The sequence below is a fragment of the Strongylocentrotus purpuratus genome, unplaced genomic scaffold, assembly GCF_000002235.5.
Source record: "Strongylocentrotus purpuratus isolate Spur 01 unplaced genomic scaffold, Spur_5.0 spur5_scaffold_3, whole genome shotgun sequence".
Classification (NCBI taxonomy): domain Eukaryota; kingdom Metazoa; phylum Echinodermata; class Echinoidea; order Camarodonta; family Strongylocentrotidae; genus Strongylocentrotus; species Strongylocentrotus purpuratus.
The window spans coordinates 29,185,744-29,201,252 of NW_022145609.1; the positions used below are offsets into that span (position 1 = coordinate 29,185,744).

Consider the following 15,509-nt stretch of genomic DNA (forward strand, 5'->3'; position numbering starts at 1 on the left):
AGTTCCCAGTGTCTTGGTTGTTGCTGAAGGAATCGATTTTTGTAAAAAACCTCATTTGCAATCTCTGCATGCTTGTGATATTAAAAGTTCATGATTTCATAATAGTACAGGCAAAAGTGAGAGGACTGTTGGATTTTTTTAACATTTTAAATTTTTATCTTTTTTCTTTTCTATCAGATTTCGCCCAAACTCTCACTGATTAGTTCCTCTCATTTGCTACCTCTATAACTTCATGTCACGCTGGACTTCCCATTCATAATGAAGTTTGGGGGTAAATAAAAATATGAGATGACCAATGAAACATCACAGGAAATCATTTTGTTTAATAATTCAATTCTTTATTCATTTTCTTTATATCTATATGCACACAACATGTACGTATATGTTCTCAATAATTTCATCTGGTTTCCTAAACTATTACAAACTATTTTGCATATCATTAGTTTGTTAATTAATTGTGAAGAATTATTCTACATTTGGCGGCACAGCACGACTTCTTATATATACTACTCCACACAGCTACAATTAGGTAAATCAAAATGAATGGCAAAATAAATAACATGAATAGCCTCTGTTGATATTGAACTACAACTAAAAACATTTGTTTTGTTTTTAATTATCAATGTACACTAAGAAAGAGACTGTTATTTGTTTGCAATTGAACCCCTTTTATCAAAATGTAGTTGATTACTCAAAATCTGTAGTATATACCACTACTTGTAGTTCAAAACAATGCAATTTCTTGGAAATTGTTAAAATAGCATCAATTAATTGATCTGGAATCCATTTGAATCAAAATTCTATTAAAAGACACAATGGAATCAAATTTTGCTGTATTAATCTGCTGTACCTGACATTACTGTGACAGACATGTATTCCACAAACACACTGAGGTATTTTGCGTCATACTGTTGTGTTGAAAGGCATATTGGTCCACCACAAGCCTCAGTTACATCTCTTGTTTATCATTTCAAAAAGTGTTTAGAAATGACTTTTTCTCATACACAACTTGATGTCATGGGTGCACTATTTCAAACACTAGTAGAAAAGTCAAAATAATTTAAATTATTTGGTCTCATATATGCTACCAAGAGTGAATTATCATTTAAATTATCACTTCACTTTATATTTGTCTGATCAAAGTTAGGTGTACTCGGGCTATTAACTCCATACATTTATAATAACACATTTTATTTAATCAGTGAAAATGTGGTGTCATTGGACACAACGACCTGTACTATTATACTGTTAATCAATTTCATAAATTTCCTGATGTAACTAATACTTTGATACAACTATCATGTTAATTTTGTCAAAAATATAGAAGGAACATAACATAACATAAACATGTACTATTTATGAAGGCCCTCTCTAATTACACAAGCCACACAGAAAATGTTCTGTCTACATACTCATAAAGGGAATGCACTGAATAAACTTCCAACAACTAGACATAATTACATAAAATTTCCTGTAGTAACTATAATACTTTGATACAACTATCATGTTAATTTTGTCAAATAAGTTTATCTTTACATTTCAACATCAAAGTAACATCAAAGAAACATCATGCTACATCTCTGCAAACTATATATCTTGTTTGAGTCTATATAGTTTCAACTATATATCCAATCAGTTCTGTTAACATTGATGACTTCTACACACATCCTTCTACTTGATCAAACCTTTAAATGCTGTACAAAATTTCTTCTTGTAATATTTGTATTAAAGAGTAAAAGAAATAAGAAGTGATACCCAAGCACACTGTGATTACTGTAATATTGAATACAGCTTACTGTCTTGATATATCAAAGTTATAAACCAATTCTAGCCATAGAACTACATCACACTTTGGATTAAAAACTAGTTGAAAATGCTAATAAAAAACATGGCTCACATTAAATAGATAAACAATTAAAATTTGGCCTTATTTATGATAAATATACTCTCATATCTTTTTAACAGTTGTCTATTCAATTGCTAAATTCACACAGAAATATATATGTATTGAACTTTTAGCATTATCTACATATTTAATTTTGGGAGAATTCATCATAACAGCTGATTCCTAATTACATTTTTGGGGGTCAATAACAATTAGTTGTATTAAATTTGAATGTTATCTTTATAACTACTAAACAGTATCTTAATCTAAAAACTGTATACATGTCTAGTTCTATCAACAATAGCCAAAGGGCCAGCCTGCCTACAGATTAAGATTCATCAAAATGCAGAAATAAAAACAACCAATATTTACATCTCTATAATATAATGTATATTCAATTTGGAATTATTGTTTCTAATTATCAATTGTCCTGCAATATGATTGTACAAATGCATGAGGAATTTACTGTTCCATTTCAGTTTTAAAAGAATTACCTATAATTGCAAAACAAAGAAGCAGCAGCAAAGAAGAAATAATTAACATTAACAGCAATAATCAGCTATAATATAAATTCATTTTAAAGTAAGCTAGTGGCTGGGGTCGACATCAAACTTACTATAACATAAGACGAATCTGAAATTGTTGCAGCACTTTCTTCAATAATGTAACATACAAATGTTGTCTAAGATATTATGTATCCCATGGTAATCAACATTATTAGTCTGAATAGGCATCAAAAATTGACCATTAAGGCGAAAAATCCTTAAAAACTTCAATTACGGATGTAAACTAGTATAGATGCTTTTTACCATGACACCCTGCCATATCACTTTACAAAACAAAAAAACACAAACACATTATACTTTTCCTCACTCTATCTCTATTTTCTACTTGAAAGGTTATTGCAAAGACTTTTCATTGCAAAAATTGTCTTTACCTGGTAGTTAAATTTTGCTCTGGGTACATGAACTTACAAGGGATGCACCACCATCGTTTAGCGTTTATTCACTTGACAGACAATCATTGCCTGAATCTTGAGTTCTGATAATCACAGAAAATGGAGATCTGTCACTTCATTAATCAGTATAAACAATACTATATGCTATTTCATTAAAGATTGATTACATATTATATTTTTACATATTATATTTATATCAATAAATTATCTGTTGTTTCTGACATTACATCTTTATTCATCTCCACGAAAAGAATTTGAATGTCATTGTTACTTATACAAATTTGAAAGTGCAATCAACGCTTAAAATAGATACCTAGATGGTATAATAATTACTAATTGACCTGCCTATATGGATATATCTATATGCAACACCCTGTTGCTGATCTCCGACACAAGCGGAGGGAGAACAAGTAGAAGAAGAAAAGGTTACATGTATGTAGATTTCCCATTTAATTGTTTGTGCTTGGCCGTTAACTAGTAGGTATTGGTCCTAATCTTCTTATGTAGCCTGCGATAGATCCTAGCTAAAGAGTCTTCAAACAGCTGACGATGAGTCTTACCACACAGCTCAGAACTCCTTGTAGATAGATAGTGACCATCCCCTAGGTCTGTTGATACACTGTAATACAAACACAACAAACATTAACTAAATAATTATATAATATTGAATGGCTTTGAGTGTGATACAAGAATATATTGCTCGAGCTATTACAATATTGAACGAGCCAGAGACGAGTCCAATATTGTCATAATGAGAGCAATATATTCTTGTACAGGAAACAGTTAAATAATTGTGAACCCTTTGGTATATATATCTATCCTATGATGAATACCATGTGGCAAATGGAGATTATATTTGCATGTAAATAGTTAAAGAAACTAAAATAATTAAGCCTATGTTGGCAGAATCTACTCTCCTGGTGTAAATTAAATTTGCATCTATGTGACAATACACGTGTCATTCAGTAACACATACAAGAGGGCAAGAGACAACTTACAATTAAAAACAAATTATATGCTTAAACCTTCATAGTAGAGTATTAAATCACCCATAAAGTAATTTGTAATGATTATTATTACAAGCCATACCAGTACTTCACTGCCATCAAACATATAACACAGAACTTTGAATAGAAATATTTGTTAGACATAACACTGTTGCACATTTTTAGTAGCCATTAAAAAAAAAAATCATGTCTTTTATAAACAATGTCAATTACCAAGATGGGTGTGCCATAACAAGAAATATTTGACTTTGGTAGTCATTTCAATGGAACAACATAACTCTGACCATCTTTGCCCATAATAAAGAAGAGAAAGAGAGATCAAAGACTACAGAGGCCAGGGGGGGGGGGGGGTGCAGAAATAAACAATCAAACAGAAGATTAAATGTCTCAAATGAAAACTAAATCGAATAAAGTAAAAAACAAAATCAATTTAAGGGTCAAAGAAAGAAAATATCAATGCAAACATAGATTTAGTGCATGAGCATACTTGTAAAAATAATGTGTAAAACCATAAAAACAAACCTCACAAAACGTGATTGAACAGTGATCAATACAGGGTGGAATACCTAAAGCTGCGTAAAGAATCACCACGAAGAGATGACCTCAGGGCACCAAGTGCTTCCTCTGAGGTCACAGAATCATCAGAATCATCCAACTACATGAAATCAGAACAAAAAATGGAATAAATTAGAAAGTTAAACATTAAAGGCCATGAATTTGACAAGGTAAATTCATTACTTTGCTAATTGAGAACTAACTGGTTCGTACCAGGGGGTGTTTCACAAAGACTAAGATTGACTTAAGTTGGACTTGAAGTATGGCAGGCCATTCATGCCACTGGTTGCTCTCATCATTGGTCTCAATTATGATCTTTAGATGATATTTTTTCATTCACAAACTATATACCAACAAAGGTAAAGTCTGTATATTTGTGACCACGATTTGTGCCTCCCTTGAGAAACCAAGGCCAGTAATGGTTAGAGGAATAGTTCAAGTCCAAATAAGTTGAGTTGATTTTAGTCTTAGTGAAACACCCCCCAGAACAAGTCTGTAACCAACAGATCAAACGAATCAAATAAAAACAAATAAAACAGGGAGGAGATGGAAACTAAGGGATAGGATGTCAAGAAAAATCTAACAAACATATGAAATTTGTATCAAAAATGGATGAGGAAAATATCAGTGTCTCCCTATTGAACTAACAGACAGCATAAAAAACGCTGGATAACAATCAAATTTTTTTCTGTTATTTTCTGTTATTGATATGCAGTTCAAGCAATATGTTACTTATCACTGAGATAAGTTTACTCTAAAGTAAGTGTATCAGCTGTATTCATATCAGGCAGACATGATAAATGATATTTTAGTGACAGACTTTTAAAATAATAAGACATTATTCAAAGAATGACTCTGAGTTACTCACGTAATTGCTATCTAGAGCTCTCTGCACTCTATGATGTATGATGTCGGCATGGGTTGGTGATCCAAGTCTAGGACTTAACCGTTCCCTTAGAGAAGCCCTCACCAAGATGGGACTGAGGGAGCGTGAACGAGACCTAGCGTACCTCCTGGAGGGACTCAGAGATCTGGACCTGGATCTGGATCTAGACAACAACAGCGATGGGGATCTAGACCTGGACCGAGATAGGCGTGGTGAACGGGAGAGCCGTGGAGAATACGGTAGGCGAGCATAGTCTACGTCTGCGCTTGGTACTGGAGGTAGGGTAACTGATAGGTCACGCATTGAATCTATCAGATCTATCAAAGAAACAAAAATATATGAATGGTTTATAATTCATTGTGTAACAACACAATTATTTCCATTATAAGAAGCATATTCTTCTTTGCTATATTTCTGGTGTGATCACAATATAGATCTATATATCAATCAAGGTACATGTACTAAAATGTATACCTGGATCAGGATTTAATCTTCAAAATGCACTGTAAACTATTAGCAGCTCCAAGAGCTTAATTAAGCTAGAAAAGTAAATAATAAAGCACTACGGATGCATGGTGGGAAATTACATCATAATGTGGCAAGCGCTTGAATTAAAACAGAGTATTAATTTTGTGTATCGATCCACAATTTTTCTCAGTGTTTTTATAATAAAAATGATGATGCTAATGACTTCTTAAGAAATGCACATTTATGTCCATCAAGATGCAACGCTCTTGGTGCTCCAACATTATTACCCCGGTCATAGCTGGCAGCCAAACGGGTAGCGCTCTATACACCTGGGTGCAGAGTGGCAAATGTGGATTAATGACTTGATTGCCAAAGGACGTTATTGTCGAGCTGGGATTTGAACTCTCAACCCTGCGTTGGGCTAGGATTCAAACCCTCAACTCTTGATAGCAAAAGTGACCTTCTTACCTTCTGTACTCTCGCTATCTCCATCAGTTACTAGTACTCTGTCATTTAGGATTCTCTCAAGTTCCTCATCTCTCCTTGTGTTCCGAATGGCCTGCATGGAAACAACAAAATAACCATAACATTAACCTGTAATATGTGTCTACTTCATTTCTAAATAAATTACCAGTCAATATAAACACTTATACTATAGAGGGCTCCACAGAAACTTTTTTTTAGCATCTATGTACATATAGCTCTATGTTAACATTTTGAGATTTTGAAGTCTGGACTTAGATTTCAGGAACCCTTGTGTCTCGGTTGCCTGTTGGTGTTTGATCAGCAATGTCCTGTAGCATAAATTTATCACAAAATTAAATATTAGCTTAAAACTAAGATGCACTGGGGATTTTATTCTTGCACCTATCAGAGTTAACTGCAATTATTTTCTCAAACATGGGTAATTTGCATGGTGTCGGTGTGGAAGGATACATACTAGGCACTGTGTTCTTGACTGTAGTCTGCATTCTAAACTTTACATTGTGGACAAGCAATGGTTGTGTAGGGATCTTACCTCTGAGGATCTGTATTTGATTCCATTGTTAGGATGAAAGTATTTCTTATGGCCCCAGTAACGTCGTCCAAAGTAACGCTGGTAGATCCTACAGATCCGACAGTCAGCTTCAGAGATGTACTCTAGTTAAAAAAAGAAAAGAGGGCACTTGTACATAAGTGGATTTAGAGGTGTTACTAGGTAAATTGTAAAGCAATAGAAAGACTCCTTTGGAATCATATGTCTCACAGAATACCAAGTCAATTTTTAACACACAAATGCATTTAATTAATTAATAATGTCTGCTATCAAGAACCTAGCAGGAGCAGTCATGCACTTGAACAGTTAACAGTAGGCACAATATTTACAATATGCTTGTATAAAACAAAAGCAAAGTTTCTTTGGAAATAAATATGTTTTGAATCTACCAAACTATGATTATTTTTTCTTAAAGGGGGTGACATCTTAAATATGTCAAAATGTAGTTGAAATCTGTCTAAAACAGTTAAACTCTGCATAAAGATGAGGGCCCAAATACACAAAGGAGGTTTAAATTTAACCCATGGTTTAAACCCTCATTAACATAACCCATGTTTTGAAATTAGCGCAAATTAAGCTTACCTTTCCTTGGGGGCTTCTAATTGGACCTCTTACTGTGTCACACTTATTTGGGGCTAATTTAGACCATAGGTTACGTAAATGAAGATTTAAACCATGGATTAGATTTAAACATTCTTTGTGAAGTCGGGCCAAGGAGGTCAGCTACAAGTAATTAAAAAATGCCTATGCCCATTTCTCATATTGCCAATGCATTAATTGGAAATGCTTGTCTGGTCTGAACAAAAAAGGAAAAGTCAATATCCCAGTCACACCAATGGAAATGACACCAGATTCAACGAAAATAATACATTAACCTAATGGTCAAGAATCGATCAGTTTGGAATCGGTGTGACTGATGCTTGTAAGCTAGGCACACAGTAAGTGCATCTGCTTTATAGGAAGCTGTCTTACCAGAGGAGTTCCCAGTGATTTCTGGAGGACCTGTTCTGAAAGAGATGGGCGTCCTTGGAGGGCGATTGGGCGGGGCCGATGCTGGTCGCCGTGGTGATGGAGATCTAGCTCTATATGGTGAGGTAGCTCGGTTATAACTGTCTTGCTAGAATTGGGAAAAAGGGGAAAATAGACACAAAACTAAGGCTTTAGTATTTGTAACTCCTAATTACTTTAAAATCATAACCTTGCAAACGACAATTATCGATCTCTCAATGTAATTTCTCACAGAAAATTAGGAAGCAAAGTTTGTTGAGACTTGGGAGCAAGAAGTGTCAACAGTTTTGAGTTGATGCCATTCTGGCTCTCATAAAACAATATTTCTTCAAATTTTGTCTTTGTGAGAAACATGCAAATTATATCTTTAAAGGAAAATTTAATTCAATGCTTCACTTACAGCAATCTGTACAATGCACAGTAAGGTTAATAAAACAACAAACAACAATCAACACACCTATAAAAAACAGCATTTTTTTGCATCAAACTACATACCGTATTTGCCGGCGATAAGGCCGCAGTGCCACATAGGCTGCACCCCAACTTTGACATTTCAAAGAGGGAGAAAAAAAAGGAAAGAAAAAAAAACCGGACAAAAAAAAATGATCGTAATTTTCTCGTAAAACACTATTATTTTTTTTACAAACTGATACCAAATTCATCAATATTCTTATAGTTTAGCGGAAGTTTAGCTAAAAAAGTGATCGTAGGCAGATTTGGGGTCCGATATATACCACTACCGCAATGTACGGGTAATGCGAAATTGCATGAAATGGAAAACAAAATGGCGTCTTCGGCTGGATGCTTCGTGGCAGCTCCGTTAAACGGTCCCTTACTTTTGCAATGCATTGGCACGAACTTAGATCAAGATCTATCGGCAAATGTTGTTTTAGGAAGTTTATTTTTTGTCTTCATGTCGACAATGCAAGATAAAATTGTCGGTAAGATGTGTGGAAATGTCCTGTGCCATAGTGGTATAGTTATTGTACTGTTTGTAGTCCCATATGTGTAAATTCATGCTGGTTTTGACCTACTCTTTTGATGATGAATGGTGGTCTATCTTCAATCCCAGAACTATTCATTGCAGATGCTTTCATTGTAGATGAGATGGTAGCTGCTTCATAACTCTTGGTTCTATAGTAAAATGTCAACAAGATTGCATTAGTAACAAAACATTAGTAACACTAACTTGTTTGGGGGGGAAGGGGGTCCACACTGAACTTTTAAGCGTAAGTAAAAAATTGAAAGATTTGGGTGTTCCAACTTAGATTTTGTGTCCTGGGTTAGTGTCTACCCTGGTAAATGGTTAATAATCTGTTTTTATCAGTGAATTTACGAGCAGAACTAATTATATTAAAACTTTGTGAAAATCTTGTTCCATTACATCATCACTGAAAAGAATGAGATAGCATTTCATGAAAAGGCAGATTAAAAAAATGTAGTTATACATTCTTGACTTCTTTTTCAGTTGCAATGTTTCCTGAGGGCTACAAATGAAATTTTTTCTTTTTGTTTCTGCTGTAAAGTAAATTTCTTCATAACAGATCAAATTGTAACAACCAATAAACTTATTGTTATGATAATAATCACAATCTGGAGTCTTCTGGATTTCCCAAAGCACTTAATAAAAGTGTCTCAAACCACTTTACAGGCTTGTAAATGAGTGGATGGTTAAGGGCTCACAAACATTAAATCGAGTCGATAAATCAATTTACACAAGTCATGTTAATCCTTTCTTGTACCTTTTGAGACTCTTTTTCTTCCTTCCTCTACTCTTAGTTGGTGTAACAGTGACATAATCTTCATCCTCGTCTTCACGCTCAGCAACACGATCTCGATAAAAATCCAAGGCTGGAGTGCTTGTGTCTTCAATAGAAGTCTTGCATGAAAACTCCAGCTTAGGTGAAAGACCCTACGGTAATCAATGAGATAGAAGTATATGGATTGTAAATGGGCAAACATATAAATAGATGGATAAATGTTAACAAAATATATAAATAGATGGATAAATATTAATCAAATATATAAATAGATGGATAAATGTTAATCAAATATAAAAAGATTGATAAATGGTAATCAAATATATAAATAGATGGATAATTAAAATGTTAATTAAGGTATTAATATAACAGATGTAGATAGAAAGAGATACAAGTAGTACATGGGTAACAAGGAGGAGACGGGTCACGTCAGAGATAAAAGGCAAAGAAGATGAGAAAAAGCAAGGAGTAACAGATAAGTGTACCAACAGGCTATATCACTAGACATGACTGGCTGGCTGGAAAACAAAGTTCCTCATATGTGCCATGACACTGTACAATGACAGGTTCAGGAGGTAATTACTAATTGTAAATTGTTAGTTGCAGAATCGTATGGATGTACTGCACATTCATTTATACTTTGTTAATCTGCCCATTTAACCATATAATAATATCACCAGTAGTGATCTCTGGTATGTCTACAGTTGTAATTTGTGTTATTATGTTTCTATACCAAAGCCTACATGTAAACCTTTTTGTACTCATGTCTATCATGTGTTGTATTTATTCCTGATTTTGTACTTTGTATAGATTGATAGTATATGTATGTTAAGTTGACGTTATATAAATTGATGAAGAAACAGCCAGAAAACAAATTTTATGCCTTGTAATTGCCTTGAGCATGATCAATAATATTGAACTTGAACTTGAACTTTGTAAGAACCTTGCAAAGGTCAATTCATTTTTCTTAATTATAAGCTGAAATATTGGCGCTTAATCTCATCTCTTATTACATTCATTCTTACTTCAAATAACTTCCTTGTGAATGAGAGCCTTGATAAAACTCACCGTAAACCAAATCTTCTTGTTCATGAGCACTGCCCGATCAGACTCGGCATAACGAGGCAGCATTGAATCCTCCGGATAGAGGAAATCTCTCGTAGATAACTGATAGAAGGCTAGTACCGTCCCATCTTGATTGAGATCTTCATCTAATTGGATCAATTCAATCAACACATCCTCAAACTGAAGAACATGGGCTAGATGTGCGGGGTCGCCACAGTTTGCATAAGTCTGAAAATAAGGACAATAAACAATTACAAGAGGTTGCATTTCTTGGAAAACATTTCTAGGACGGTTATTTTATAAGAGGCCACAGAAATATGTAGATAGTATAAATCCCCATAATGAATACTGAAGCACTCTCCCTTTTTGGAATTGCTAGTTGATCTCTTCTGTTATTTGAATTTGCATTTCATAATGAGTCCACCTAGCATCTTATATTTAAGTCACATGAAATTATTTGACAATACTGATGAACTTACTCAAAGACCATTGACGACTTAAAAGGTATCACAGTTACAAACATGCCTACATCATACATGCATTGATTTTTGTGATGGTGCACATCTTTAAAAGTTTTATTTCTCTCTATTCTACAAGATTATTTTAAAGTTTCATCACGTCACTGTTTTACTGTATAAAGAAATTGTACACCCTTTTGTTGTCTGCACCTTCACCTGCTGTCACAACACATCCCATCCCAGTATAGCTTGGAAAAGCTGCTGCAGGAAAAGCTGCTGCAGGATTACCTCATCAATTATCAAGTATAATTGTATCTACATGTATGATATAGCAGAAAACAGATCATAATCATGTCAGGATCTTTTTGAGTTTACTACTATATTTACTCTATGGCACACACTTTGCAATTCTTTCCCGTTTTGATTGCTCATTGCTCTGATTAGAAATTCCAACAATGGTATCTAAGTAATGGTTGTATTCTTCTTACCCTTTCAAATCTGAACTTCTGATGGAACAAGAGAGGGAAGAAAGGAGGGAGACACAATGTCCTCTTTTGGAATCCCAGCATGCATACACTAAGGTAAACATCCTGCCGATCTTTCAGCACAACACCAGGACAAGTTACCTGCAAAACAAAACAAACGCCAGGAAGGAAGGAATAGAATCTGATAAATTTGGGGACCTCAAAATCTGAATTACTTAAAGTGAAAATACTGTGAAAGTAGACCTACTGTGAACTAAAAAGCTTTAAATATATGTATCATGTATATTGCTTGAACATTTTTTATACCAGCTTATTCCAATGCAAATACGTTTTGTTGGAAAACCACTTTATCCCTCAGGACTATTTGTTAAATAGTAGTTTCTCACCCCCTCCCAGCTTTATTGCAAGCGTGTGATTGTATTCGATAAAGAATTTGCAGAGTAAAATCCTGGCTTTTAATCATCTTTTATCCGCCCAGTTTCAAACCTTAATTCTAGGCTTTAGGTGTTTTATCATTTGCGTTTTATGCTGAATGTTGTTTAAACTTCATGCGTCTTCTTGTGGTGTGCACAATACAGAATCGTTGATATATTTTTTCTTTTATAAGGAGTATTTATAGTCTATATTTGTTATATTTAAGTTTCTTTGTTTTACGTATTGCAAAAATTTATCCTGTTTCAAATAAAAGTGTAGATTTGAAAGAAATTTGCGGCAAAGGTTTTAACATTTTTAAAACTGAATGTTGTTAGTCTTTTGAAATAGTATGATGAAATTAAGGCTACTTTGTGTGAAAATGTGATCCATATTTGTTGCTCTGAATGAAACTAGACTGGATGAAAATATATTTGATTGTGAAATCCAGATACCTCACTACAAAGTACAATGTTATCCGTCAGGTACCATTAACGGTGGAGGTGTAGACCCTCTAGCCTACTGACTTCTCATGAAAGCTAATAATATTTATCATCATCATTCATTCATCATTATCATCATTATAGATCTATTCATCATCATTTAGATTTATAGACTAGTCTATTTCTATACATGAGCTTGTAAATATTTATAAATAAATATGATGTAAGAGGGTCCAGAACGTCATTAGGCGGAACCTGCGGTGTTGTGGCAAGAACACCAAATCCACTGCATACCAGACGCTCGACAGGAGCGTGCGCGCGGAGCAGGCCTCATTTGACAAAACATTACTTACACATAAATTAACATGTGGGACAAGCTTATCTTACAAAAATAAAATTAATGGCATAAACCAATGAAGAAAAAAACGATATTCAATTCTTACAGCTTCAATATTCAGATCTACATTGATGCGCAAAGCGTTGCGAGGCATGATGACATTTGAAATAAACGTGATGTGCTCCTACTGGGCTGCTTTCAGCTCATCTGGATGCGGATTTCATCAGATCCTTGACCGGCGTTGTCTTGGCGATCTAGGGACGCTAAATTTCCCGAAATCAAGAGCACCTAGTCTTTATATCTAGCGGCGCGGCCGCGGGCGCACAAGGCGTGAACATGACTTCGATCAAAATTTTGATTTCATTTCTTTTCTTGTGCAAGAAAATGAAAAATAGGAAAGCTAGAATTCAAAGTGTTCTATAATGTGACTTAAAATGTTATAAAAAGTCCCTTTGTGAAGACTTTATGCTCTCAAGTGACTGGAAATTAGACTAAAAAAGATGGAATTTTCACTGTGACCCACACAAAAAAAAATCTACTTAAATTTAACAAAATTATGTGAAGAGATACGATTGCAACAAACTAGTCCGGCAGCCAAATGCAGATTATTGGCCTAACCTTGTTTTAGGGTCTATAGTTTTTTTTTCAATGGATTTTGATTGCCTAGACCTTCTTTTTCAAGAATCCGATTGCTGACACTCTGTCAGCCTTGAGCAATTTAAGATATATGACCTCATACAAAATGGCCGCCAAAGTACATGATTTTCCTTTAAAAATGAATAATAAATATATAATAAGGATTTTTCTACAATTTTTGGCAGCCAAATGTCTGTATTTCTCTAGGACCATCACTAACAAAATGTTTTGTGATGTTGCATGGCCATAGATGACCAGCTTATTTGCATATTTTGAAATAGCGCCCTCTGTAAACATATTAATTTGAATAAAATATATGTGCCAGCCAAATGCCAATTTCTTAAATCTATGTCACGTTGAAATCATATTAAATGCTTTTTGGGGGCAACAATTGCAGTTGTGCTGCATAATCTTTCATCGTGTTTGGTACACATTTAGATAGGGTAGGTGTGGGGAATGGAAGACCCTTAAGCACATTTGCATAATTTACATAAACATGAACAATGTTACACATACAGACATTTTTGTATTCCCTTTAGTATTTTTTCTCTTTATTTTGTAACGAAATTGTGGTCATGATGTAACTGATTAATAAGATAACAATGATTAATGACGTCATCACCAAAGGTCTCTCATTACCTACATGTAATAAGGGACAGTTACAAATCAAGACATTTTAAATAATGAAATTTAGAAAATGGGATTGTTATAGTTAGTTCAAACATTTTTTGAAAGAGATATATGGAGCCAATGAACTTACTGAAATTTTGAAACGATTTCAAAACAATGTGGCCCAAAATATTTCTGTAGTTTTTGTTTACAGTAATAAAGGTATTCTCAATTATGTTAAAATACTTTCAGAATAATGTTCTGGCAATATGACTTTTACATTGATCAAACTCACAGCATAGAAACAACTTCTTAAAATTGAATGCATTCAAATTAGAATGGTGACACGTACGACCAAATGTGTTTCATGATAGTGCCTTTCAACATGAAATGGACAACTGGGGAGAAGTAGGCCCCCATCTTGGACCTGGTGTCCCCAATTACCTACACACATTTCTGATCATACACCATTCATAATGTGAATTGCAACACCCATTCACAACATACAATGGCCATAAGCTTTCTGTGATGGTTGGCACATTTCATAAACTTCCTTTTAAAACTAATTTTTAAGAGCCACCCCTAAATATCTGCATACACCACAACATTCAGTGAAAATTGTGTTTTTATATCAGAGCAAATTTTTACGATCAAAATTGCTAATATCTTGGTCAATTTTGCCAATTTTCTCGGAGAGAGAACGCATTGTAGTCTTCGAAATGAATTGGATATATGCAGAAGTGTTGTTTAAGGCCACATTTGTCACTATATCAATATTGGAGCCAACACGGACAGACAGTGATGGGTTCAAGCTTGGTGGTCTCCAATTCCCTACACCTACCCTACATATGTCAAGAAAAAAAATGGCTATGAAAGAATTCATTTTTCATCAAATCGGTGAGAAGTGGTTTTACGGCACACATTATTATTCAATTGATAGGCTTTATTTAGACCAGCATTGCTCCAACGTCAGTGAATGTGGATAAAGCAGTTGACATCTATACTAGACAGATGCATGAATTTCAAAAGATATTACCTGGTGGATTCTATGACACAATGTCCAAGAAAGTTCAAACCATGGCTGCCATGAAGAAGTCAATGTTGGGATACGAAAATCTATGAAAAGTTGATCTACTCCAGAGTAATAGGACTGCAGACAAGTTCAAGAGAGGTCAATATCAAGGACATTTTGTCATAAGAGCTTTCACCAGTCCCAACAGCACTTTTTGATGATTCTGGAAACGAGCACTCCCATGTCAAAGACGGACTTATAGAATTTGACAAAAGTTGAGATGTCAGCCAGGCATGAGACACTGGAACAATTACAGTCATTGATGGTTGTGCTCTGCTGTGGATGAAAATCTGATTTTTGCTTGGTGTTTGACAGATCCGAGAGTATCTAGAGGTCATAACGGGTCGAGAGTCTTCCAACTGAGTCCCGCGTCACTGCTGCCCTCCAAGAAACTATCTCTTACTATTCGTCGTCGTCGTCGTTGTCATAT

The 15,509-nt window shown here is 34.5% G+C and overlaps 1 protein-coding gene across 2 annotated transcripts; it reads right to left on the minus strand.

Moving 5' to 3' along the window:
- Positions 1-315: 315 nt before the first annotated feature.
- LOC757232 (spermatogenesis-associated protein 6) lies at positions 316-13,051 on the minus strand. 2 transcript variants are annotated; one of them, XM_011663051.2, is made up of 11 exons: positions 12,869-13,051; positions 11,575-11,712; positions 10,632-10,856; positions 9,546-9,715; positions 8,838-8,937; positions 7,768-7,912; positions 6,778-6,899; positions 6,228-6,318; positions 5,274-5,608; positions 4,417-4,505; positions 316-3,462 (listed from the first exon to the last, which is right to left on the minus strand). In XM_011663051.2, exons 1-11 carry the CDS (start codon positions 12,914-12,916, stop codon positions 3,318-3,320), a joined length of 1,608 nt encoding a protein of 535 aa, XP_011661353.1. In that variant the 5' UTR covers positions 12,917-13,051; the 3' UTR covers positions 316-3,317. The 2 variants fall into 2 exon arrangements, with proteins under 2 accessions (XP_011661353.1, XP_030852616.1); XM_030996756.1 differs by having other exon boundaries at positions 3,351-3,462; positions 4,373-4,505; positions 12,869-13,049.
- Between the last annotated feature and the right edge of the window lie 2,458 nt (positions 13,052-15,509).